This window comes from Myotis brandtii, unplaced genomic scaffold (assembly GCF_000412655.1).
Source record: "Myotis brandtii unplaced genomic scaffold, ASM41265v1 scaffold732, whole genome shotgun sequence".
Lineage (NCBI taxonomy): Eukaryota > Metazoa > Chordata > Mammalia > Chiroptera > Vespertilionidae > Myotis > Myotis brandtii.
In genome coordinates this window covers 45299-68786 of record NW_005370902.1, presented here as the reverse complement: position 1 = coordinate 68786, position 23488 = coordinate 45299, and the positions used below count along the sequence as shown (strand labels likewise).

The following is a 23488-nucleotide window of genomic DNA, read 5'->3' as shown; positions in this document are numbered from 1 at the left end:
AAGTCCCCTACTATAACTGTATTGCTTTTGATCTTTACCTTAAAGTCCTCAAGAAGTGTTTTTTAATATATATTTAGGTGCTCCTATATTGGGTACATATATGTTTACCAGGGTTATATCCTCTTGTTGTATTGATACCTTTAGTATTATGTAGTGACCCTTATTGTCTCTTGTGATGAAATTCATTTTGAAGTCTATTTTGTCAGATATGAGGATTGCTACCCTAGCGTTGTTTTTGTTTTGTTTTTTTTTTTCCTTTCCATTCATGGAAAATGTTTTTCCATCCCTTCATCCTCAGCCTGTGTGAGTCTTTTGTTCCGAGGTGGGTCTCTTGTAGACAGCATATAATTGGGTCATGTTTTTGTATCTTTTGATTGGAGCATTTAATCCATTTGCATTTATGGTTATTATTGATAGGAACTTATTTCTTGACACTTAAGATCTGTATGTCTATGTTTCTCTCTATATATTTCTTCTCATTACAGCAGTCCAATTAGCATTTCTTGCAGTGCTGGTTTGGTGGTGATAAAGCCTTTTTGTCTGGTAAGCTTTTTATTTCACCATCTATTTTAAATGATAGCCTTTCTGGATATAGTAATCTTGATTTCAGATACTTGCTTTTCATTACCTTGAATACGTCATGCCATTCCCTTCTGGCCTATTGAGTTTCTGTTGAGGAATCAACCCTTTTGTAGGTAACACATTGCTTTTCTCTCTTTAAGATTCTCTATTTTTAATTTTTGTCATTTTAATTATGATGTGTCTGGGCATGGGCCTGTTTGGGTTCTTCTTTCTTGTGACTCTATGTGCCTCCTTGACTTATGTGACTTTTTTCTTCAGTAGGTTGGGGAAGTATTTTGCCATTATTTCTTCAAATATGTTCTCTATCCCTTGCTCACTTTCGCCTCCTTCTGGCACTCTGATTATGTGAATATTTTTGTTTCACTTTGTCCCATGGCTCCCTTAAACTGTCCTCCTGTTTTTAAATTGTTTTTTGTTTCTATGATTGAGTGATTTTTTTTCTACTCTGTCTTCTAATTCGCTGATCCAGTCCTCTGCTTCCCCATATCTGCTGTGTATTCCTTCCACAGTGTTATTAGTGCTATGTCATTCTTTATTTCTGACTGGTCTTTTTTCATAATTACTATATTTTTTCTCATGCTGTTGAGCATCTTTGCCATTATTATTCTGAGCTCTATATCTGATAAATTTCTTGTCTCTGTTTCATTTAGTTCTTCTTCTGGTGAATTCTCCTCTTCTTTCATTTGGGAGTTGTTTTTTTGTCTTCCCATTTTGGCTTTCTATCTGGGTTTGTGTATATATATTAGGTAGATCTGCTGTGACTCCCAATCTCTAATGCAGGATAATGTCAGATGCTGCTTCTGACTGGTACTTAGTACTCTGTTTGGGGCTATCAGCAATCCACAGCTTGTGGCTCCCTCTGCTGGGGTTGGGTGCCTTAGGAAAGCACCACGATGTGCACCAGGGTCTGCTTTTCCTAGATCAGGGCCTGAGATTATATCAGGACAGACTCAAAACCTCCAGAGATCCACCTCTGCCTGCAGTTTGATTTTATTCATGCTTGATTAACTTTATGCTGACCACAGGGTGGGACGAGATGACTTCCATTAAGGTGTGCAATTGCCTTCACCCCAGCCAAAACTGCCTAGATAGCAAATGTCAATCAGAGAAAGATGTCCTCCACACAGTGAGGGAATGACTCAACACAGGAGACCAGAAGATAGCCCTCCAAGCTCCAATTCCCACCCCCCCCCCAACCCTGGAATCTCCTAACACAGCTCCAGTCTACTTTTCCCTCCCTCTCCTGGAGCCCAAGGTGAAAAGCTGCACACAAAATGTTGTGCCTTGGTCCTTTAAGAGGGTGCCTGCATTTCCAGCCATCTCTCACTGGCAGACAGCAACCTTGATGCTTTTCACAGTCAGGTATTACGTGGGCACCTCTCTCAGTTCTGGTGCTCTGGGCTGGGGAGGCCAGCTTGGGGTTTAGACCCGAGAGTTCCCAGTGGGAAACCCCTAACAGCTGTGTTAACACTTTGAAACTTCAGCTGCTGATTGTGGAAGCCCAGCCATCCCTTTCTTGTCTCCACACTTCCTACCAGTCTCTATAGTCTCTACTTTCGATCTTTGGTTATCAGGGTTCTCTCCAGCTAGTCTTTAGTTGATTTTTCAGGGTGATTTTTCTGTATTTCCAGTTTGGTCCTTGGAGAGTGTCAGTGTAGCTTCCACTTACTCTGCCGCCGTTTTTAATCTCCCCACAGGGTAGTGTTTCATCTTTTCTTATGGCTGAGTAGTATTCCATTGTACATATGTACCAAATCTTCTTTACCCAATCATCTATGGAAGGAAACTTTGGTTGTTTCCATGTCTTGGTCACTGGGAATAATGCTGCAATGAACAAAGTGGTGAATATATCTTTGTGAATAAATGTTTTCAAATTTTTTTGTTAGATACACAGAAGAGGAGTTTCTGGATCTAACTCTGTTCTTAATTCTTTGAGTTTTGTATAACTGCCATTCTGACTGGTCTGAGGTAGTATTTCATTATGGTTTTGACTTGCATTTACTGATGATTAATGATGTTAAATATCTTTTCATCTGTCCATTGGCCATTTGTTTATCAGTTTATAGGGTCTATTATAATTTACAAGATAATTTTTATATGTAATCAAATATGTAGAATGATCTTTTACTCTGAGATCACAATTCAGCAATCGAATCTCTTTTGAATGACTTTCAAGATAAACTTTCATAAACAGAAATATTTTTGAATCCTATAAAATGGTTCTACTGTACTTTATCTGAAGAAAACATTTTAGAAAATATTGCTTATCAACATCACAGTGCAACTAGTGGTGCTGTTTGGTTCCTGTCCAGGAAACACATACAGCTATAGCTAAAATATTTCACAGAAAGTAAAGCATTTCCTAGAATTGAATTTGACACAGTATCTGTTCATTATAGTTCCACAATTCCATGACAAACATTATAAAGGAAGCAGAAAATGGGCTGTTCTCTAAATTATACATATACCCTTATTGATTTAAAAGTACTATAACTAAATTAATACTTTCATTTATAAATTGATGGGATATTACAGTTAAGAAAATATAGAAACTATTTATGAAGATCACAAGAGGCACTGATGTCAGGAAACTGACAGTGAAAAAAGGTCCTAAAGAGTTAAAAGGTTAAAGTTTCCTAAGAAGGTTGGAAAAATGGTTGGAACATGAAGAGGAATGGTAGAAAATGTAACAATGGAATTCTATGGAACTTTTGTTACTTACTCACAAAACTACCTGCCTGACACCTAGGGTAGCTTGAGTAGGAGCAGAAAACCTGGTTGAATAAGGTGATGTCAGATTTTGCAAGGAATTAAAAACAGAAGAGAGAAGCTGTTTCCACTAGCCATATAGGTCAGCGTACCTCTTAGGAGAGTCAATCTAAAAATTTAATTATGCAATTATTTCCACATAGGAAAATTCAAATAAGGAAATGGAGAGCTGTATCTTTTTTTTCCTTTGCTAGGCTGTCTGCATTGAAAATTCCTGCATGGTGAGAGGAAGCAAGCAAGGGAGAAATGGTGCTATTCACATATTCCGAGAGATCATCAAACCAGCAGAGAAATCCCTCCATGAAAAGTTAAAACAAGATAAACGCTTTAGGTAAACTTAATTAGTTTCACATCCACAAAAGAATGAGAGGTATTGGCATATTTTTGTTTCACAGTTAGAATTCCAAACGGCATTTAATATTCAGTATTGCTGATCATAAAACTTAGAATAATAAGTCTATGAAACTAAATATATTCTCAACATTATTTTGCTTCCTGGTGCAACATAATATAATTTGGTGAGTGAAAAAGAAAACAATCTTATAAACTGAATTACACTTTGCAAGTTTTTTATAATTAAATTTTTAAATGATAATATTTAATAGCAAAGGCTATTTTGTAGAATATTAAATTAAAAATGTTTATTTGCTATAAAGTGTGACCTTTTCAAGTTTTATAGGAGAATAACAGTATTTAGAAAATTTAAAAATCACACGTAGCCCTAACTGGTTTGGCTCAGTGGATATAGCATCGGCATGTGGACTGAAAGGTCCCAGGTTCGATTCAGGTCAAGGGCATGTACCTTGGTTGCGGGCACATCCCCAGTAGGAGTTGTGCAGGAGGCAGCTTATCGATGCTTCTCTCTCATCGATGTTTCTAACTCTCTATCCCTCTCCTTTCCTCTCTGTAAAAAAATCAATAAAATATATTTTTTAAAAATCACATGTACCTTTAAATAATTTCCCCATGAAAAAACTTTCTTAACAGGTAAATTGCATATGAAACCTATGAAAATGTATGAACAACTTTCTCATGCTTTCTGAATACATGGATTATATTCTATTCCATGCATTGTAGGTGAGCATACCATATCTAAATCTAACAAAATAAACATATGTCTTTTCTGTTTAGCATCTTCCTTAGCTTTCTAGAAGCTGCTGACTTGAAAGAGCTCCTAACACAACCTGGGGATTGGACTTTATTTGTTCCAACCAATGATGCCTTTAAGGGAATGACTAATGAAGAAAAGGAAATTCTGATTCGTAAGTAAAAGTGAATATGGAATATTTCCCCTTTGATATCAGGATCTAATTTCTTCCTCAAGGGTTTCTGCCCAGACATCAGCCTCAAAAATGTTTCCTTTTTAAAAATTTTTGTAGAGTCATAGTTTTCATTATTTTCATTTAAGATATGTGAAGAGTCACTCATTAATATTTTTAGTTAACTGCTTACTGTCATGTGTTTGGGCTACGTGTTCATTTATGTTATTTATCAATAGCAACTTGAGAGAACAATTAGATAAGAAAATACAGTGTGGGAATATAAAGACAAATATTTTTCTCTTTAGTATTCCTAGCATCAAAATGCCAAAACAAGATGACATGTTATTAAATAAATATATATATTTTCCTTCTAGGCAACAAAAATGCTCTTCAAAACATTATCCTTTATCACCTGACACCAGGAGTTTTCATTGGAAAGGGGTTTGAACCTGGTGTTACTAACATTCTAAAGACCATACAAGGAAGCAAAATCTATCTGAAAGGAGTAAGTTTTATGGAATGAATTTATGATAGTGTTCATAAATTGTAATGTTCATTTTTCATTAAATTTCTCATCGACATTATTCCTTGTTTTGATAGGTAAATGACACACTTCTGGTAAATGAATTGAAATCAAAAGAATCTGACATCATGACAACAAATGGTGTCATTCATGTTGTAGATAAACTTCTCTATCCAGCAGGTTGGTAATTATTGAATTCATTAATATGCTAAATCTTTTTTATTAAAAACCTAGATTTTTATTTCATACATTCTTGCCAACATTTATTTAATATTCCTCTTCATAGACACGCCTATTGGAAGTGATCAGCTGCTGGAAATACTTAATAAACTGATCAAATATATCCAAATTAAGGTACAGAATATTATTGGATTTATTTATAATGTGTTGAACATAAGAAACTATAAATGTATACATTAATGAGTAGATGGACACTAGGCTTGGATTGCTCTGTTGATTATGCATCACCGGCCCATCTGTAAAGAAATGACATAAATTCTTTATGGCTTTATTCAACAACAATCCATTAAAATTTACATGAGGCCAAGCAGTGTATTAAGTGTTATGTGAAATATTAAGTTGAATCAGATATGGCTCTTTATGCAAAAATTTTACCATCCAGTTGGGAAGATGAGACATGGAAAAAAACAACTATAATTTTTTTTATCCTCAAAGTCTTTGCTACTGAATATAAGAAAAAGCATATACTTAAAAAAGTTGTCATTAATCATAATAGTTAAAGGCAAAGAATATTTTGCTTCTTTATTACTATAGAGTCAATGTGTCAGAAAACACATGACTTTGGATTAAGTATTCTATAATTTTCAAGACTGAATTACAAATCTATAAATGTTAAGCTATCAGCCTCATAGCAGGAAACTGGAATTTGACTCATATGAAGACTTCATTTCTGTTAAGTGTAATGATAGCTTTATTTTATTTACCTTAGTAAGAAATACAGTGGTTCCATATTTTTTAATACTACTAGCCTTAGTTTTATGTTACTAAGTATACATGTCATGTTACTACACTTCATGTATAAACATTTATTTTCAGTTTGTTCGTGGTAGCACCTTCAAAGAAATCCCCATGACTGTCTATAGTAAGTACATATGGGTATTAGTCACATATAAGTAGAAAAATAAAAATATTAATAATGTTTTTTATATTTACAAACAGAGACTACTGATAATCTGGTATTTAGAATTTCAAACAATGGCAAATTGGATCCCACTTTAAATAAGGCTTGAGCTTAGAATGAGAACTCTCATCCTTAGCCATACCCTCCAAATCCAAGAAACCACTTCCCCACTCATCCAAAAATATGTAAGAACTAGAGGCCCGGGGCACAGGATTTGTGCACTGGTGGGGGGCGTGGTCTGCGGGGATTGGCATGCTGTGAGAGCACCGCTCATCCCAGTCACCCGAGCAGTGCTCCCACTGTGGGAGCACACTGACTACCAGGGGGCAGCTCCTGCATTGAGTGTCTGCCCCCTGGTGGTCAGTGCTTGTCATAGTAACTGGTCAACCAGTCATTCTGGTTGTTCCACTGTTTGGTCACTGGGCTTTTATTATATAGGACAGCAGTAAAATATAATAGCTAGTATGGCAGAGAAGCAGAAAAAAAGACATATAAACCTTAAAAGGAAGAGCTAGGTAAAAAGCACTTGAGAGCTATCTGAAAATGCAGATGTGTGGACACAGAAATAGCATTGCCAAAGGATTTGTCACTTACTATACTCTCAAGTCCTCAGTTGGCTAAATGCAGGGTGGAACACAATGTGACAAAGAATCTTAATGTTTATGACTTGGTGGTCAAAAACTCTCTCTATCCAAAACTGTACAAAGAAATAAAATTTTTGCCAGGTGATAAACATAAAGTTTCTAGATCCCAAGGTTCTTTTATCCCTGATTCTATCAGATTATCAAAATTAAACCCCTACTATTTAACATTGGTAAAGGATATGTCATTCTCATAAACATAATTTGTGGTATTTCTTTTTCAATGTGACTTTTCTTCCTTTGTATTTTTTCTTTTTTTCTTGTAACTTTCAAAGCAGAAATTCTTTTAATTTTGTTTTGACTCTTCAATTAAACACTCAATATATAATAGTTGCTAAAGAATTATTTCAATTTCCACATTTATTCTGACTAGAAAATTATTCTATTTTATACCATTAGAATCTGCTATTTAAGAAAATTTTCTTTAAGATTTACACTTGGTATGGAAAAGAAGTAAAGACAATATAAGGAGCAAAACAAAATGTCTGCTGCTCTTACTGATTTCAATTATGTCATAACTAGAGGCCCAATGCACAAAATTCATGCAAGAGTAGGCTTTCCTTCCCCTGGCTGCCAGCACTGGCTTCCCTCTGGCATCCGGGATCCAGGCTTCCCTTGCAGCCCCGGCTTCATCTGGAAGGCTGTCTGGAAGAACGTCTGGAAGGATGTCTGGTCTAAATTAGCATATTATGCTTTAATTATTATCCTATCTAATAAAAGAGTAATATGCAAATTGACCATCACTCCAACACACAAGATGGCTGCCCCCATGTGGTCAAAGATGGCCACCCCCCCATGTGGACACAAGATGGCCACCACAAGATGGCCGGCAGGGGAGGGCAGTTGTGGATGATTAGGCCTGCAGGGGAGGGCAGTTGGGGGGGACCAGGCCTGCAGGGGAGGGAGGGCAGTTAGGGGTGACCAGGCTGGCAAGGGAGGGCAGTTAAGGGTGACTGGGTCAGCAGGGGAGGGCAGTTAGGAGAGACAAGGCCTGCAGGGGAGGACAGTTAGGGGCAATTGGGCTGGCAGGGGAGCAGTTAGGCATCAATCAGGCTGGCAGGGGAGTGGTTAGGGGCAATCAGGCAGGCAGGCAGGCGAGTGGTTGGGAGCCAGCAGTCCTGGATTGTGAGAGGGATGTCTGACTGCCCAGTGGGATCAGGCCTAAACGGGCAGTCAGACATCCCTCGAGGGGTCCCAGATTGGAGAGGGTGCAGGCTGGGCTGAGGGACACACCCCCCATGCATGAATTTTGTGCACCGGGCCTCTAGTAGATAATATATGCAAATCCAATATCAAGCCAGCTCAGAATTGTTTTAAAGATTTAGTTGGAATACTTTTGATTAAACCTGGTATATATTTCATTATGGAAGTTACAATGTTTTAAAGATATCCTATATAATAAAGAGGTAATATGCAAATTAACCCTCATGCCTTCACAAGATGGCTGCCTATGACCAGGCCAGCAGGGGGGTGCAATAAGAGGCGACCAGGCCGGCAGGGGGCAAAGCAGTTAGGGGCAACCAGGCCAGCAAAGGGAGACAGTTGTGGGTGACAGGCCAGCAGGGGGGGCAGTTGGGGGCAACCTGGCAGGCAGGCAGGTGAGCAATTAGGAGCCAGTGGTCCAGTATTGTGAGAGGGATGTCCGACTGCCGGTTTAAGCCCAATCCCCAGGATCAGGCCTAAACCAGCAGTCAGACATCCCCCGAGGGGTCCCAGATTGGAGAGGGTGCAGGCTGGGCTGAGGGGAACCCCCTTCATGCATGAATTTCGTGCACCGGGCCTCTAATATTTCATAAAAAACTAAAGAATCTTTATGGGCTCTATTCATCAGAAATGTTATGTCATCTTTCTCTACTAAAGATATATACGTGCATTACTTTTTTTTTACTTTTCCTATTTAATCCATAATAAATTCACCACTTTCCATATATGTCAATGTAATATTTTGCTTACAATGAGCCACCATCTATAATTTCTATATTTTCCTTTACTGAAATTAGATCCTCACTCACAGAGAATGTTACACTTTATGAAATTATTCAAGTCTAGTAAATCTCATCTTCCTACTCAATGTCTTGAAATAGCTTTGATATTTACATTCTGATGTCAAATGTTTCTTTAACTCCTCCTTAACATTAGATGGGTAGGCTGTTATTTAGAAGCATACATCAAATAGAGGTAGAGACTAATTAAACCAAAAATTTGTTTTTTTATGTTTATTTATTGACTGGTCTATAAAATTTATTTAATATGCTTGCTCATATTATTCTGGTCCCTAAAATACCATACATCCTAATTTTTGGGGGGACTGCTGTTTAGCAATTTTGTCAAATATATTGAGGTAAAGAGTAATAAAATCAGTATTTAATCTTTGGCTGGTGACCTGTCAGAACTATTTGCCTTCAGGAAAGTGTGATTGAAACAAAACTAACAATCAACTAAACGCCCTAAACTTCAAGTTCCTTAGTATGAAGTAAAAATTTGAGATAAAAGTAATTAACTCATTTTGAAAGTAGCAGTGGATATGACCTCTGTATTTGATCTTCATGGTAAGGTTTCTCTATGGTAGGACTAGCTGTGAAACCAATAATTGGACACAGATTTATTATGCCTTAGAGCTTTATAATTTGAGATCTCAAGACATAAAATTTTGGTATGACTGAAACATGGTCACAATTAAGGCCTAGAAGCCATCTTAGTTCAAAAGTGGATACAAATAAACATCTCATAAAACTGAGGTGAGAATGTTACAGAAACCCAAACTATGCTAACACCTCACCTTTAAAATGTCAATATATCTGTTATGAATGCACAAGTAGCTTTAGTGCAGCATGTTATCTAATGGAGCCATCTTTTAAGGACTCTAATTAGAAGTTACAAAAAGCCAGTAACTGCTTATGAGGCTCCAGAGGCTCATTTTTAGTTAATCTATACAAACAAAAACCAACCAAAAAGTTGGCTACTATCTTAAATAAATTTTACACATTATTATCTTAGTTGGGTGGATGACATGCATTCAAAATACATACCTTTAAATTTTTAAAAAGATGATGATGATAAAAATTAATGATATTGTAGCTTGTAACTTAAATAATCTATACTAATAATAGAGGAATATGCAAATTGTCCAGGACACTGTCACAGTAACAGTAATGACCAAACAGCAGGCTGTGTGGGGCAACAAGGCTGGCAGGGGGAGCAGTTGGAGGCGACCAGGCCAGGGTGGTGGGGGGAGTAGTTGGGGGCAACCAGGCCAGCAGGGGTGCAGTTAGGGGCGATCAGGCAGGCAGGCAGGTGAGCAGTTAGGAGCTAGCGGTCCTTGATTGTGAGACTAAACCAGCAGTTGGACATCTCCCGAGGGGTCCCAGATTGGAGAAGGTGCAGGCTGGGCTGAGGGGACCCCTGCCTCCCGTGCACAAATTTTGTGCACTGGGCCTCTAGTGATCATATAATGTTTGTTGCATAGAGCTCATCTGGCTGGCTGAGATTTATTTTTACTTTTAAGTATGTTGAGCTATTTTTCTATTTTCCTCTCTAGATTAATGTTATAAAATGCATGAAAAATATTTTGCCTTTTATTTTAATTTTTTTCTAATTGAGAAAGAATTCAACAATGCAATTTGAGATATTATGAATTGCATGAAATTAAATATATTTATTGTCTTCTGTTGCTATGTAGTCAATATTTTCAAGAAGTATAAAAGAAGGTAAATAGCTTTAGTGGTGCAGTTCAAAATTAGAGATTTCTAGATAGAATTTCCCACTTAGTGAGTCTATATTTCACTGGAACAAATCCAAGTGCCTGGACTTCAGAGTACAACATCTGGCCATAAGAAGATACTACTAGATAATGTACAATGAATATTTCCTGCATCTTCTGTATGAACATATTACTGTATCTGATACCTCAGTACCTAGCAAAAACAAACAAAACAAAAACAAACAAAAAAAACTGTTTTATTCAGGTTGTTGATATATAAGCATCATTTATGTTCCACTTTCTATACTTTCAGCTACTAAAATTATAACCAAAGTTGTAGAACCAAAAATTAAAGTGATTGAAGGCAGTCTTCAGCCTATTATCAAAACTGAAGGTAAAAATCAATGTTATACATGTTTCCTTTTACTGTGAAAAAAGCCCATATAATAGACTGATTTCTATGAATGTATCTACATTCTTTTTTAAACTAACATGCTAAATATTTCTATACAAATGGCATGCTTGTGTTATTGAAGAATAGGGAATGCAAATTATTTCACAGAGTGTATTGTGCAGTTCTAATACTTTCAGTACATTTGCTTGTTCTGGACTGAGAAAACAGTAGTTTCACATGAACCTAATGGGCTATTGCATTAGCATTAGTACCCAGATATTCACTAAACAAATAAACGCTGAGCATTTTTGTTGCAGTTCGATTCCTTCAGAGAATATACTCTTTTTTTGCAGCTTCATTTCCAATCTCCCCACATGGATCTCTTTTATACTATTACAAAAAACTCTTCCAAAAAGTGCAGGCATTTTTCATCCAACAACTTAAGAGAGTACAGAAGCTGTACATTGATGAAAACTTAAAATTACAACCATACATAATATATTTTGAAATAGAAGAAGGAATAAATAGCTGGTGCAGTGAGTCAAATCTTAGAAACCTTAGTTCTAACCCTGAACTCATATGTATGAGTTAAACATTTCTCCTGACGTTTCAGACTAGAACATTAAGCACTCACTTTTCTCTTTATACTTACTGTCTATGTTAGCCAGCTTCAATATTTTTGCGCCACCTTTATCTAATGTATTTTAATTATTACTAAGAGTCAGACCTCAATAAAATTTCATTTCCGTGTCTAACCATCTTAATGTGGTGACTTGACAAATGCTTATCTTGGCAGCCATTTATAATTGTCCTGCTCTAAAATGATACTGATATTTCCTTCTCATTGTTTGCACTTTTGAAGATATACTGATGATTATTGAATTCTCACTAAATAAATTAGACTCCAAGATGTTTCTTATTTTAAAAAAGAATACTTAACCAAATTTCAGAATAAAGAATAAATCAATGGAAATTCAATTCAATACATACTTATTGAGCAGTTCTTGTGCTGGTTACTCTCCTAAATGCTGGAAGTAAATATGAAAAAGAAATATTTTTGATGAAAAACCTTGCCTTCATAGAGCTTCACTATAAAAGATATTTCTGAAATATCAGTTTAAGTTCCTTTAAAGAAATGTCGAGTCAGATGATTTATTAACTCATTTCCTATGCTTAAAAACCTTACATGTACTTTTCTTTTGAAATATCTATACTTTAAAAATCTGGCCTTATGTTTTGATACTCAGTATCCCTATAGATCAATTATCATGGTGTGAAATATTTATTGTTTAAAATAACTATACTTTTGTTTTCCTCATTTTATTTTGTTCTAGACTATTTAATTCTGGGTAATTGAGAATTTCTGGACAAAGCAAATAAATCCTCTCAAAGATAAGCAAATATAGTTACCCTCAGCTGTTGAAGGTTGTTACAGAATAAGTTAAATGTACTGAACTTTATTTTTCTTCTCCTCTATGAAATAGTCTTGATTAACTAATGTAGTAATCAACTTTCTAACATTCAAAAATATTTTCTACTGAAGCAAAATCATTTTGCAAGTCAAATACAACACATTTAACTTTTGCATTTGAAGGACTGTTTATTACTTAGTAAATTTTTGCATCATTCACATATAGAAGGTAAGTACTCAAATTCTTTTAGCCATAAAGCCTGAAATTTAGTATCTTAAAAGTAGGCATAAATTTGGGATTTTTAAATGTTCAATCTTATGCTTATTGGATTAAAAAGTGTAAGATAGTCAGTAATTAAAATTTAATAAAGAAGTAGTAATAGACAATCTCAGTATGGTAAAATAACACTAGCAATAATTAGAACAACTCAAATTTGTATATACTATATGATTCACAAAATATAGTCATTTGTATTTACAAATCAATTTAAGCCCTCTTACAGATGAAAGTAATTTTAATAGAATACCAAATACTTTCTAATTTGAAAAAAATGGGAATTGTTTAAAACTGAATTCATAAACCCTGAAATCACTTTCATGTTTGAGTAACACCAAATGTTGAAATAAATTTATCGTCCTGGTAAATTTAAAGGACTACTTAACATGATAATTTGTTTCCTAAAACAATGTCTCAGGACCCACAATAACAAAGATGAAAATTGAAGGTGAACCTAAATTCAGACTGATTAAGGAAGGTGAAACAGTAACTGAAATAATCCATGGAGGTGCGTTATGTATGTTTCCTAGTGCCTAGTTGGGATCTCTATGATTATTTTAATCACAGGAATTGGTTTAAATATATTGAACATCTGATGTTTCCTCTTGGTTTTTGTTTTATGTAAATCATGGGAATACTTTTCTCAGTTATGGGTTCTTAATAACCTGTCAAATAAAACATAAATGCCCTTTAATTGATCTAGTTGGAATTAATTTAACCATTAAGCCACCATGTTCAACAAAACTGTCATTATTTCTCTATATGCAGTGATGATTGTGAAATATAATGATGACAATAATTTCAACAAAAGGACATATTGGACTTAGAAGAAAAAATCCCATTGTATTAGACTGACTAGTAAGCCACTGTTAAGATTATCATAGAGTTCTCATTCTAATAATGTAGAACTCTCTGGATTCTCACTAAATACTCATTCCACAGTCAGGAAACAAATATGACATGGAGAGTTAGTTTACTAGATGGCCTTTGCCCTTACCCAAGATTCAGGACACAATTATGAGTTTTCAGACATCTGTTGATCTGAATTTATTTGAGTTGTGTTCCCAAAATTATTGCAGTGGAATCTTGAGTCTCAAACTTAATTCATTCCAGAAGGCTGTTCGAGAAACAATTTGTTCAAAAACAGAATCATTTTTTTCTGATTAGAAAGAATTAAATTGAATTAATTCATTCTAGACTCCCAAATAATTCCCTGTTGTATCCTTTCTTATATAGAGTACATGTCTAATGTACTATTTATTCTATAAATAAACACTTTTTTTCTTAAATTTATCGAACCACCCCCTAATAGCCTTAAAGGAACCACTTTCAGCACTCATTCCAGGGGTGTCTTTCAGGTCAGTATACAGCATCTTCCCTTTCCACAAATCATTGCCTCTGAAATGCTAGCACCAGCTAACTGCTTTTTCTTTATACAAATCAACAAAAATATTTCTATCTCTTCAATTGCCTGAGATCATTGTTTCATGAGCACTTTCACACCTTTAGCAACACTTGATGGCCTCTTTATATTTTAAAATTGTGCTAATTGTCCATCTAGCCAGCAACAAAACAACAACAAAAATATTCCCAGCACAATTTCCTGAGATGTTAACAACAGGAGGTTTTGTGGTAAACTGACTCATACTCTCACAGTCTCTCATTTGTTTGTAACTTGAGAGATGTTGTTTGTTTGTTTTTAATATATTTTTATTGATTTCAGAGAGGAAGGGAGAGGGAGAGAAAGAAAGATAGAAACATCAATGATGAGAGAGAATCATTGATCAGCTGCCTCCTGCACGCCCCACACTGGGAATCAAGCTGCATCTTGGGCATATGGTCTGACTGGGAATCAAACCGTGACCTCCCAGTCCATAGGTCAATGCTTAGCCACTGAGCAACACTGGCTGGGTGCTGAGAGATGCTTTTTGTCATGCTGATATATCAGCATTAAAGGTTTGTTAGGTCAAGAACTGAAGTTTTGTTCACAATCAAGACATTTTTCTGTGAACTACTTGGTCAAGAACCAAATTGTTCGAGATGGGAGATGTTGGAGAACTGACTTTTGACTGTATAATTAAATTCCAAATGGTATTGTTTTGAGAAATACATTTACTCATTAAAATGTCTAGCTTTTGACACCATGAGGTGATGAATCAAATGCATTTTTCTACCCCTAATTTCAGAGCCAATTATTAAAAAATACACCAAAATCATTGATGGAGTGCCTGTGGAAATAACTGAAAAAGAGACAAGGGAAGAACGAGTCATTACAGGTAATCTTTAATTCCATAGATGTAACTGTTCCTTGGATTATAAAAATCAAGCTACAGTTAATCCTAAAATATCTCTATAAGAATTATTATATCCTGAAAACAACAATCATAAAGAATATATGCACCCCTATGTTCACAGAAGCATTATTTACAATAGCTAAGATTTGGAAACAGCCCAAGTGGCGTTTAGTAGATTAATGGGTAAAAAAGTTTGGGACATTTACACAATGGAATACTATGCAGCAGTACAAAAGAGGGATCTCTTATCTTTTGGGACTGCATGGAGGGACCAGGATAGAATTATATTAAGCAAAATAAGCCAAACTGAGAAAGACAAATATTATACAATCTCACTTATTTGTAGAATCTAATGAACAAAATAAATTGACCAACAATATAAGACCTGAAGCATAGAGGCATGGGACAGACTGACATACCTTGGTGTGGGGATTAGGGACATGAGAAGAGATAAACCAAAGAACTTATATATACTTACATGAATAGCTCATGGACAGGGGCAATAGGGGGTTGAAGACCTGGAGGGGTGGGTAGAGGCTGGGAGGAGAGAGGTAAATGGGGGGAAAGTGGAAGACATCTGTAATACTATCAATAATAAAAATATATATTAAAAATAATTATTAGAGAAACTGTCATTTTCATGGTGGTTATTGAAGTAACTATTTTTTGGCAGATATAATATTATTCTAAATGTATAATCTATGTTTTTCTCTGAGTTGGAAATTTGTAGACAAATCTATAAGAATTTGTTTTTATTATGTACTTCATACACATTATATAACGTATTAGTATATCCTAGAACCAAAATCATTCCCTCTTTTGGTTTTCCATTAATCTTGAGGTCTACACATATACATACCAGAATATATGCAAGTATGTATAAAACAATTAATAATTTCAGTAAACCTCTGTATCAGTCTCCCACCAATAAATTAGCTTAAAATTCTGAATACAACTATTCTATAAGTATTTGTTTAAATGAGTGATTAGCAACTATGGCCCATGCCGCCTACTTATGTAATAAAGTTTTATTGGAATGCAGTGTTAATTCATTTATATAATGTCCATGAATATTTTCACACTATAGCTACTAAGTTGAATAGTTGCAACACAGGCCATATCACCTACAAAGTTTAAAATGTTTACTATCTGGCCCTTTACAGAGGAAGTTTATCTACCCCTGTATTAGTCCTATTTTTTTATTGTCTTTCCTTTAGGTCCTGAAATAAAATATACTAGGATTACTACTGGTGGTAGAGAAACAGAAGAAACTCTGAAGAAATTGTTGCAAGAAGGTCAGCATACTAAAAAAATAATAAGAATATGACTTTACCTAAGCTGTCTGTAAAGACTAATCTTTGAGGCTTTATATGTGTTTTTTTAATTTTATATCATTTCTTTGTTTTAAGTTCTAAACCAACATAAGAGAAAAAAATTCAAACATATAGAATGAAGCTTAAATGACAGTCACATTGATTGTTATGTTACATATTTGTTATATATTGTTCAACAGATTTATAAGGAAACAGGTTTATTGAAAAACAGCACTAAAATCTGAGAAAGAACCAAGTGTTGGTCTGGAATTCATTGTTGGGCAGATGTGTTTATATCAGGTCTCCTGTCTTCTTGCTACATAAACCAATTTCTGTTATAAACATGTACCCTCTCAGAGGTCACCAAAGTCACCAAACTCATTGAAGGTGGTGATGGTCATTTACTTGAAGATGAAGAAATTAAAAGACTGCTTCAGGGAGGTTAGTAAAAAAGAAACAACTAACCCGTTAACAGGTGTGGTGACTGAATTCTTCAACTTTTTAAAGACTGAGCGTTCACAATTTTTTTAAAGATGGCATCATGTGTTATCTTAACAGATTAATTTGTTCAATGGTAGTTTAATTAATATCTATAAATTATAACTATTTTAAGCAGTCTTTAAAAAGTATGGTATAAAGCTTGAGGAGCACTGAATATCTTTTTGCTTTGATACACATAATTATAAGGGTATTTTAAGTATGTGAAAAGGGGAAACTTTTAAAATTGGTAGTTATTTGAACAAACCCAACTTGACATATATTTTATATTTTAAAAAATGTATTCACTGCTCCCACAACAATAATACAAGGCATGTTTATGGAATCTTTAAGCTCATAGATCTAGAAAAAAAAAACAATGCATTTAGTAATTTTCTTTCCTAAAACTACATTCTTGGGAATGTGTATCTGTTTCTTCTAACAGTCTGTGTGATAATCTATACCTGGGAATGTAAATTATTTTGCATATAATATTAATCTTAATCTTTAAAGTATGGAATGTTCTCTGTCTGTGGCATTAAAAGGACCTACTTATAAAGGCAAAAGAGAAAAATAAGAATTCAGAATCTTGTGCAAACTCTGAACAGTAATTATTTGAAGAAATAGCAATGTCATAAATATAATGCAGATAATTTTATTTGAATAAATTAATTTCCAGTTTATTTCATTAAAGATAAAATGTTGACAGGTTGTTTTAGAGAAACAAGTAATTAAACTATTATAGAAATATCAAATATTCTCCTTGAAATATACCATGAATTGAGAACATTTGAGAATGCTTAGCCAAAGTATGGTCCAGATGGTTTTTCCTGCTTAAATTTTTAAAAATTGTATCACTCTACCCAAGAAAACATAAATTATCTTGGGACCATGTATAATCATTGCTTTTTTATTCCTTATTTTAATACAGATAAAAATATCTTATATAATGTTAAAACTGTTCAGCAATAGTAAAAATAAATATTTTTTATTCAAACAATAATTGAATTTCTCCTCAATAGAAAGATATGTATCTGAAATATGTAAGATTTCCTTTCAGACAGCAGAGGATATGTGACACAGCCAAAGCTCTAAAGAAATCAAAGGTTTCTGTAAGATCTAATACAGAATTCACTCATCCACCTCCAAAATCTTAATAATCTGCAAAGAAAATATATTCATTTGAGTGAAGAGGCAAAGACATTTTGAAGATTAAATTAAATTCTTTTTTTTTATTTTTTAGTCCTTGCCACACTAAATAGCATTGTAGAATGGCAGTATTTCCTTTTTCTTTTAATGCATCTTTAGAGAATGAATCAGTTAGTAGCTGTACCTGTGTATATTGCTTTAAATTATTTAAGCTTAAACTTTATGTTAGTATGTTTTCTTCCCTTTAATAAAGTCCCATTAACAAGTCTATTATAAACAATGAATTATATTCTCAAGAATAGCTTTACTCAAGAAAAGAAGATAACCTGCTGCAAGTTAATAATATTATATTTTTAGTTAATAGACTCTTCCTTAACTCCTGTTTCTGTTCATTGCAGAGGTTGATTCCTTTAGTTTCCACTATATGGTTTTTCTACATATCTATAAAGCATCAGTTTCCACTATTCCACACCATAAATTTTTATTAAAACATTTCCAAGGTTTTTATTTTTATCAGTATAATCAGTATAGCTATTAGTACAAATCTGAATATTGATTAGATATGCTAGTTATTTTTCCATTCCTGTAAAATCATTAGGTCATCCCTGAATCACAAGAGTCCTCTTACCTAGATCTTAAGAGACACTGATTTATAAAGAAGCTGGTATTAATAACAATTAGGTCATGCCCAGCCAGTGTGGCTCATTGGTTGAGCACTGACCTATGAACCAGGAGATCACAGTTCGACTTCTGGTCAGAGCACATGCCTGGGTTTGGGGCTCAGTCCCCGTAGGGAGCATGCAGGAGGTAGCCGATCAATGATTCTTTTTCATCATGGATGTTTCTATCTCCCTCTCCCTTCCTCTCTGAAATTAAAAGAAAAAAATAGGTCATGCAAGACTGGCTTTTTTCCTTTGAGAATCTAGATAATTGATCTATATCCAAACTCTGGTCCTTATCTCTAAGCTTGGAGTTTTCTATCTGAATTGTTCATATTGTGGTACATTTTTATGAATTGGGTATCAATCACTGAAGTCATGACTAAGTGGAACCCTCGGGTACTAATATTATGATTTTTTACTAAAATACATTAGATTCCTTAACTAAAAAAAATGTTCTCACAAAATGCATAAAGTTTTTCATTCTTATCTTAGGCAGAACTGCATTTACCAAAAGTACTAAAGTAATTAAGGAAGAATATCAAACTATGGAGAAAGGAACCAAAAAGGTCACGGAAGGTTTTGACAAATCTGACTATATAACCTGTAAAGATTTATGGCCTTTTTAGACAATAGGGAATCAGGTTGTAGATCTGACTCCCAATCTGGGCTCCAACTCTAACTTAAGTTAGCTGATTTATTTATATTTTGTCTTGGTTCCTTCTTCTGAAAAGTGGGGCTAGTAATGTTACCTACATCTAAATGAGTTAATATATGAAAAGTGCTTGGAATAATGTTCAGCACATATGAGCTCCCAGTAATGCTAACTAGTATCAGTATTTTGGTCAATTAACATTAACCTGGTCAATATAGTAATATTTTACACCCTATTTTAAATTTCCAAATTAATAGTCACATACAAATGCAAAAATCTCACAAATAATTGAACTGACATGCTTTGCATGTTTCACAAAACATGTGGTAGAGAAAGGGCCTTTGTTGGTACCATTTTGCTTCTCTAAACATGCCCTGTTACAACTCTCATTCAGTTTGAGATAGCAGAGTGCCCCTGGGAGGAACTCTGATTTTGTGCACTTCATTTACACTTTTTTCTAAAGATGTTTGTTTGCCACGATGAACACTTATTTTGATATTGTCATACCAAAATAGTAATTAATTAGCAAATTAACTAACTGGATGTTCATCAATTGGATGCTATCAAATAAATAGAAAAAAAATCCAACTGTCAGTGCTAATTTTGAAAAGTAATGTTGTGAATACTTCTCTGATCTTGTTATAAATTGTACAATAACTTATTTGGAAGTTAACAAGTCCATTATAAAAATGGTCTTATTCACTATTTAAAGGTTGGATCCCATTTTTTTCTTGACAATATTTATAAGACATATTTTGTTATCAAATACTTTTAAAGTTAAGAAATTTATCAATTGGAACATATTCTGTAATTCAGACTTTCCTATCTCACATAAACTTTACCCCACTATCCAATTTAAGGAAGTTTTCCACAGTTCTGTATTTTTATTATAGCACTAATATGGTGTTAAATCATATACATCATATATTCTGTGGAAAGGAAAGACATGTTGGAAATCTGCCACATAGAACTAAAATTTGTAAAAAGAAATTTAAAATGTTTCTTTTTACTTGGTGTTATATAGCCAAAATTACTGTTGGTGACAGGTTCATGCCTTACCTTTTATGGAATACTAGAGGCCTGATGCATGAAATCCTTGCAAGGGTAGGCCCTTGCAGCCACCCCAACGGCTGCTGCCTCAGCCCCCGCAGCCTTAGCTTCGTCTGGAAAGTCCTCCAGAAGGTCATTCTGCTGTTTGGCCATTCAGGCAATTTGCACATTTTGCTTTTATTATTATATGTTAGAGACTTTATATATGCATATATATTAGAAAAAGTTTAACTTAATTATCAGATATAGATAATTTATAAAAATCAAGAAGTCAAAATTTGAAGAAAAAATGAAGGTAAGCTGAAAAATGAAGTCACTGTAGGAACCTCTTTGATCTCAAATGATCAACAATGAAGTGAAAACAGGAAGTTAGGGATTAGGAAGATGGCGACTGGCGGGAAGGTAGGGAGGGAGAGTGTGAGAGCTTGAAGGAGCGATAGAGGAGTGTGTGGATGTGTGTGGTGTGTATGTGTATGAGCTAGGGACAGTTAGATTCTGCAGGTTTTCCAAGGGGCTGCCAAACCAGGCAGTCTTAGACAGCAGAGCCTCGCTCCCAGTGCAGACACTCCTGGGCGGCCAGTGCGGGCACAGAGACCACGCCATCTTGAGAAACAGAGCTGCTTGAGACTAGGATCCTGGCCTCAGCACCACCCAGTCTGGTCTTAGATGCAAACTAGGACCCTGCAGCCACTGGGGACAGAGACCTGCGACCACAGCTACAGACCCACAGACACCAAGAATCCAGACATCCCCGCAGCAGATTTCTGTGAGTAACAGAACCCATCGTCCTCCCCGCAGGCTCGCAGGCAGCACCATAGTAACTGACAGACCGGCCCCTCGCACAGCATGTGCAACTGCAGGAATTTGAGCCTGAGAGCTTACAGACACTGGGAACCTGTTCCCCACAGCACCTCTGCAGGAACTTGAGCCTAGGAGTGCTCAGACACTGGGAATTTGTTCCCCGCAAGGCAATCGGGCAACCAAACCCAAAGCCCATGCAGGGCGGTAGTGCCAACAGACTTTGATTCTGGGCAAGTGTTCATTGAAGTCCCCCAAGCTGACCGGGACCCCAATTATCCAGGCTGGAGGCAGCACTAAGCACCAGTGACTTGACTCTGTTTCTTATCCCTGATCCCCAGTGCATTCACACAAAGAGCCAGTGACTCCAATTCTTGGTGCATGCGCACACACATACGAGGCCACATTGAGCGCTGGCAACACTGACTCAGAGCGAGCCTGGTTCCCACCAACCAACAACAACCACACATCTTAGTGTCAGAGCTCTTCAGTGACACTAAGGTGGTGGGAGGCTCCCACTGCACACGGCCCAGGCCCACGCAACCCGACCTTTGATCCATCGGGAGATAAGCAGAATGAAGAAACGACACAACACCCAGAGGAAAGACAATGAGGAATCACCAAGAAAGGAAATTAATGAAGTTGAAGCGTGCAACATGACAGAAAAAGAATTCAGAATAATGGTTGTACAATTCATTCACCGGATGGATGAGAAAATCAACAACCTATGCAAGAATCAGGAAGAAATGAAAAGTGATATAGCTACAATCAAAAACACCATGGAAAGTTTCAACAGCAGACTAGAAGAAGCAGAGGACCGAATTAGTGAGTTAGAAGATAAGGCAGAGAAACAAGCTCAATCTGAACAGCAACTGGAGAAAAAAATTAAAAAACAGGAGGAGAGCCTAAGGGAGCTTCGGGACAACATGAAACGAAGTAACATACGCATAATAGGGCTGAAAGAAGGACAAGAAGAGCAGCAAGGATTAGAAAATCTATTTGAAGAAATAATGACAGAAAACTTCCCAGATATGGGGAAGAAAAAAGTTACACAAGTACAGAGAGTCCCAAGCAAGATGAATCCCAAAAGACCCACACCAAGACACGTCATAATTACAATGGCAAATCTTCACGAAAAAGAGAGAATCTTAAAGGCTGCAAGAGAGAGACAGAGAGTTACCTACAAAGGATCCCCCTTCAGATTATCAAATGATTTCTCAACAGAAAAACATCAAGCTAGAAGGGAATGGAAGGAGGTATACAAAGTGTTGCAAATCAAAGGTCTGAATCCAAGAATTCTCTATCCAGCAAGAATATCAATCAAAATTGAAGGGGAAATTAAGAGTTTCACAGATAAAAAAAAGGCTAAGGGAGTTTATCATTACCAAGCCAGCAATGCAAGAAATGCTAAAGGGAATGCTGTAAAAAGAAGAAATAAAAAGGTAAGAAAGAACACAGGCACAAAAATAGAAATGACTACAAACAAGTACCTTTCAATAATAACTTTAAACATAAATGAACTAAAAGGTCCAATCAAAAGACATTAAGTGGCTGAATGGATAAAAACACATGACCCATATATATGCTGTCTACAAGAAACCAACCTCAGAAGAAGGTGAAAGTGAAGGGATGGAAAAATATCTTTCAGGCAAATGGAAATGAAAAAAAAAAAGCTGGGGTAGCAATACTTATATCTGACAAAATAGACCTCAAAATGAAGGCCATAACAAGCGATAAGAAAGGCTACTTCATAATACTAAAGGGATCAATACAACAAGAGGATATAACCTTGATAAACATATACGCACCCAATGCAGGAGCACCCAAATACATAAAAAAACTCCTGGAAGATATCAAGGGAGAGATTGACAACATTACAACCATAGTAGGGGACTTAAACACACCACTGACATCACAGAATAAATCCTCTAGACAAAAAATCAGCAAAGTAATAGCAATCCTAAATGACTCTCTAGATCAAATAGACTTAATTGACATCTTCAGAACATTTCAAAACAAAGACAAGGAATATACATTCTTCTCAAGTGCACATGGGACATTTTCAAAAATAGACCACATATTGGGTCACAAGCAAAGTCTCCCCAAATTCAAGAAGATTGAAATTATACCAAGCATCTTCTCAGACCACAATGGAATAATATTAGAAATTAACTATAATAAAAACAACCCAAAATACTCAAACACTTGGAAGCTGAATAGCATGCTACTAAATAATGATTGGGTTACCAATGAGATCAGAGAAGAAATTAAAAACATCCTGGAAACTAATGACAATGAAAACACAACAATCCAAAATTTATGGGACACAATGAAAGCAGTCCTGAGAGGGAAGTTTATAGCTCTACAGGCCTACCTCAAAAAACAAGAAAAAA

At 35.5% G+C, this 23488-nt stretch overlaps 1 protein-coding gene across 7 annotated transcripts in view; it reads left to right on the top strand.

The window, feature by feature from the left end:
• Window positions 1-23488, top strand: part of POSTN (periostin, osteoblast specific factor) — a 49199-nt gene that overhangs the window by 20037 nt on the left and 5674 nt on the right. Inside the window, exons 11-21 of one of the 7 annotated variants that reach the window (XM_005882680.2) lie at window positions 3546-3682; window positions 4483-4613; window positions 4988-5118; window positions 5214-5316; window positions 5423-5490; window positions 6193-6238; window positions 10932-11012; window positions 13119-13208; window positions 14887-14976; window positions 16212-16289; window positions 16665-16748. In XM_005882680.2, the coding sequence (XP_005882742.1) occupies window positions 3546-3682; window positions 4483-4613; window positions 4988-5118; window positions 5214-5316; window positions 5423-5490; window positions 6193-6238; window positions 10932-11012; window positions 13119-13208; window positions 14887-14976; window positions 16212-16289; window positions 16665-16748 (1039 nt within the window). Of the gene's footprint in view, window positions 1-3545; window positions 3683-4482; window positions 4614-4987; window positions 5119-5213; window positions 5317-5422; window positions 5491-6192; window positions 6239-10931; window positions 11013-13118; window positions 13209-14886; window positions 14977-16211; window positions 16290-16664; window positions 16749-20426; window positions 20430-23488 lie in introns of all 7 variants that reach the window. The other 6 variants (XM_014530343.1, XM_014530342.1, XM_014530345.1 and 3 more) reach the window with 6 other exon arrangements.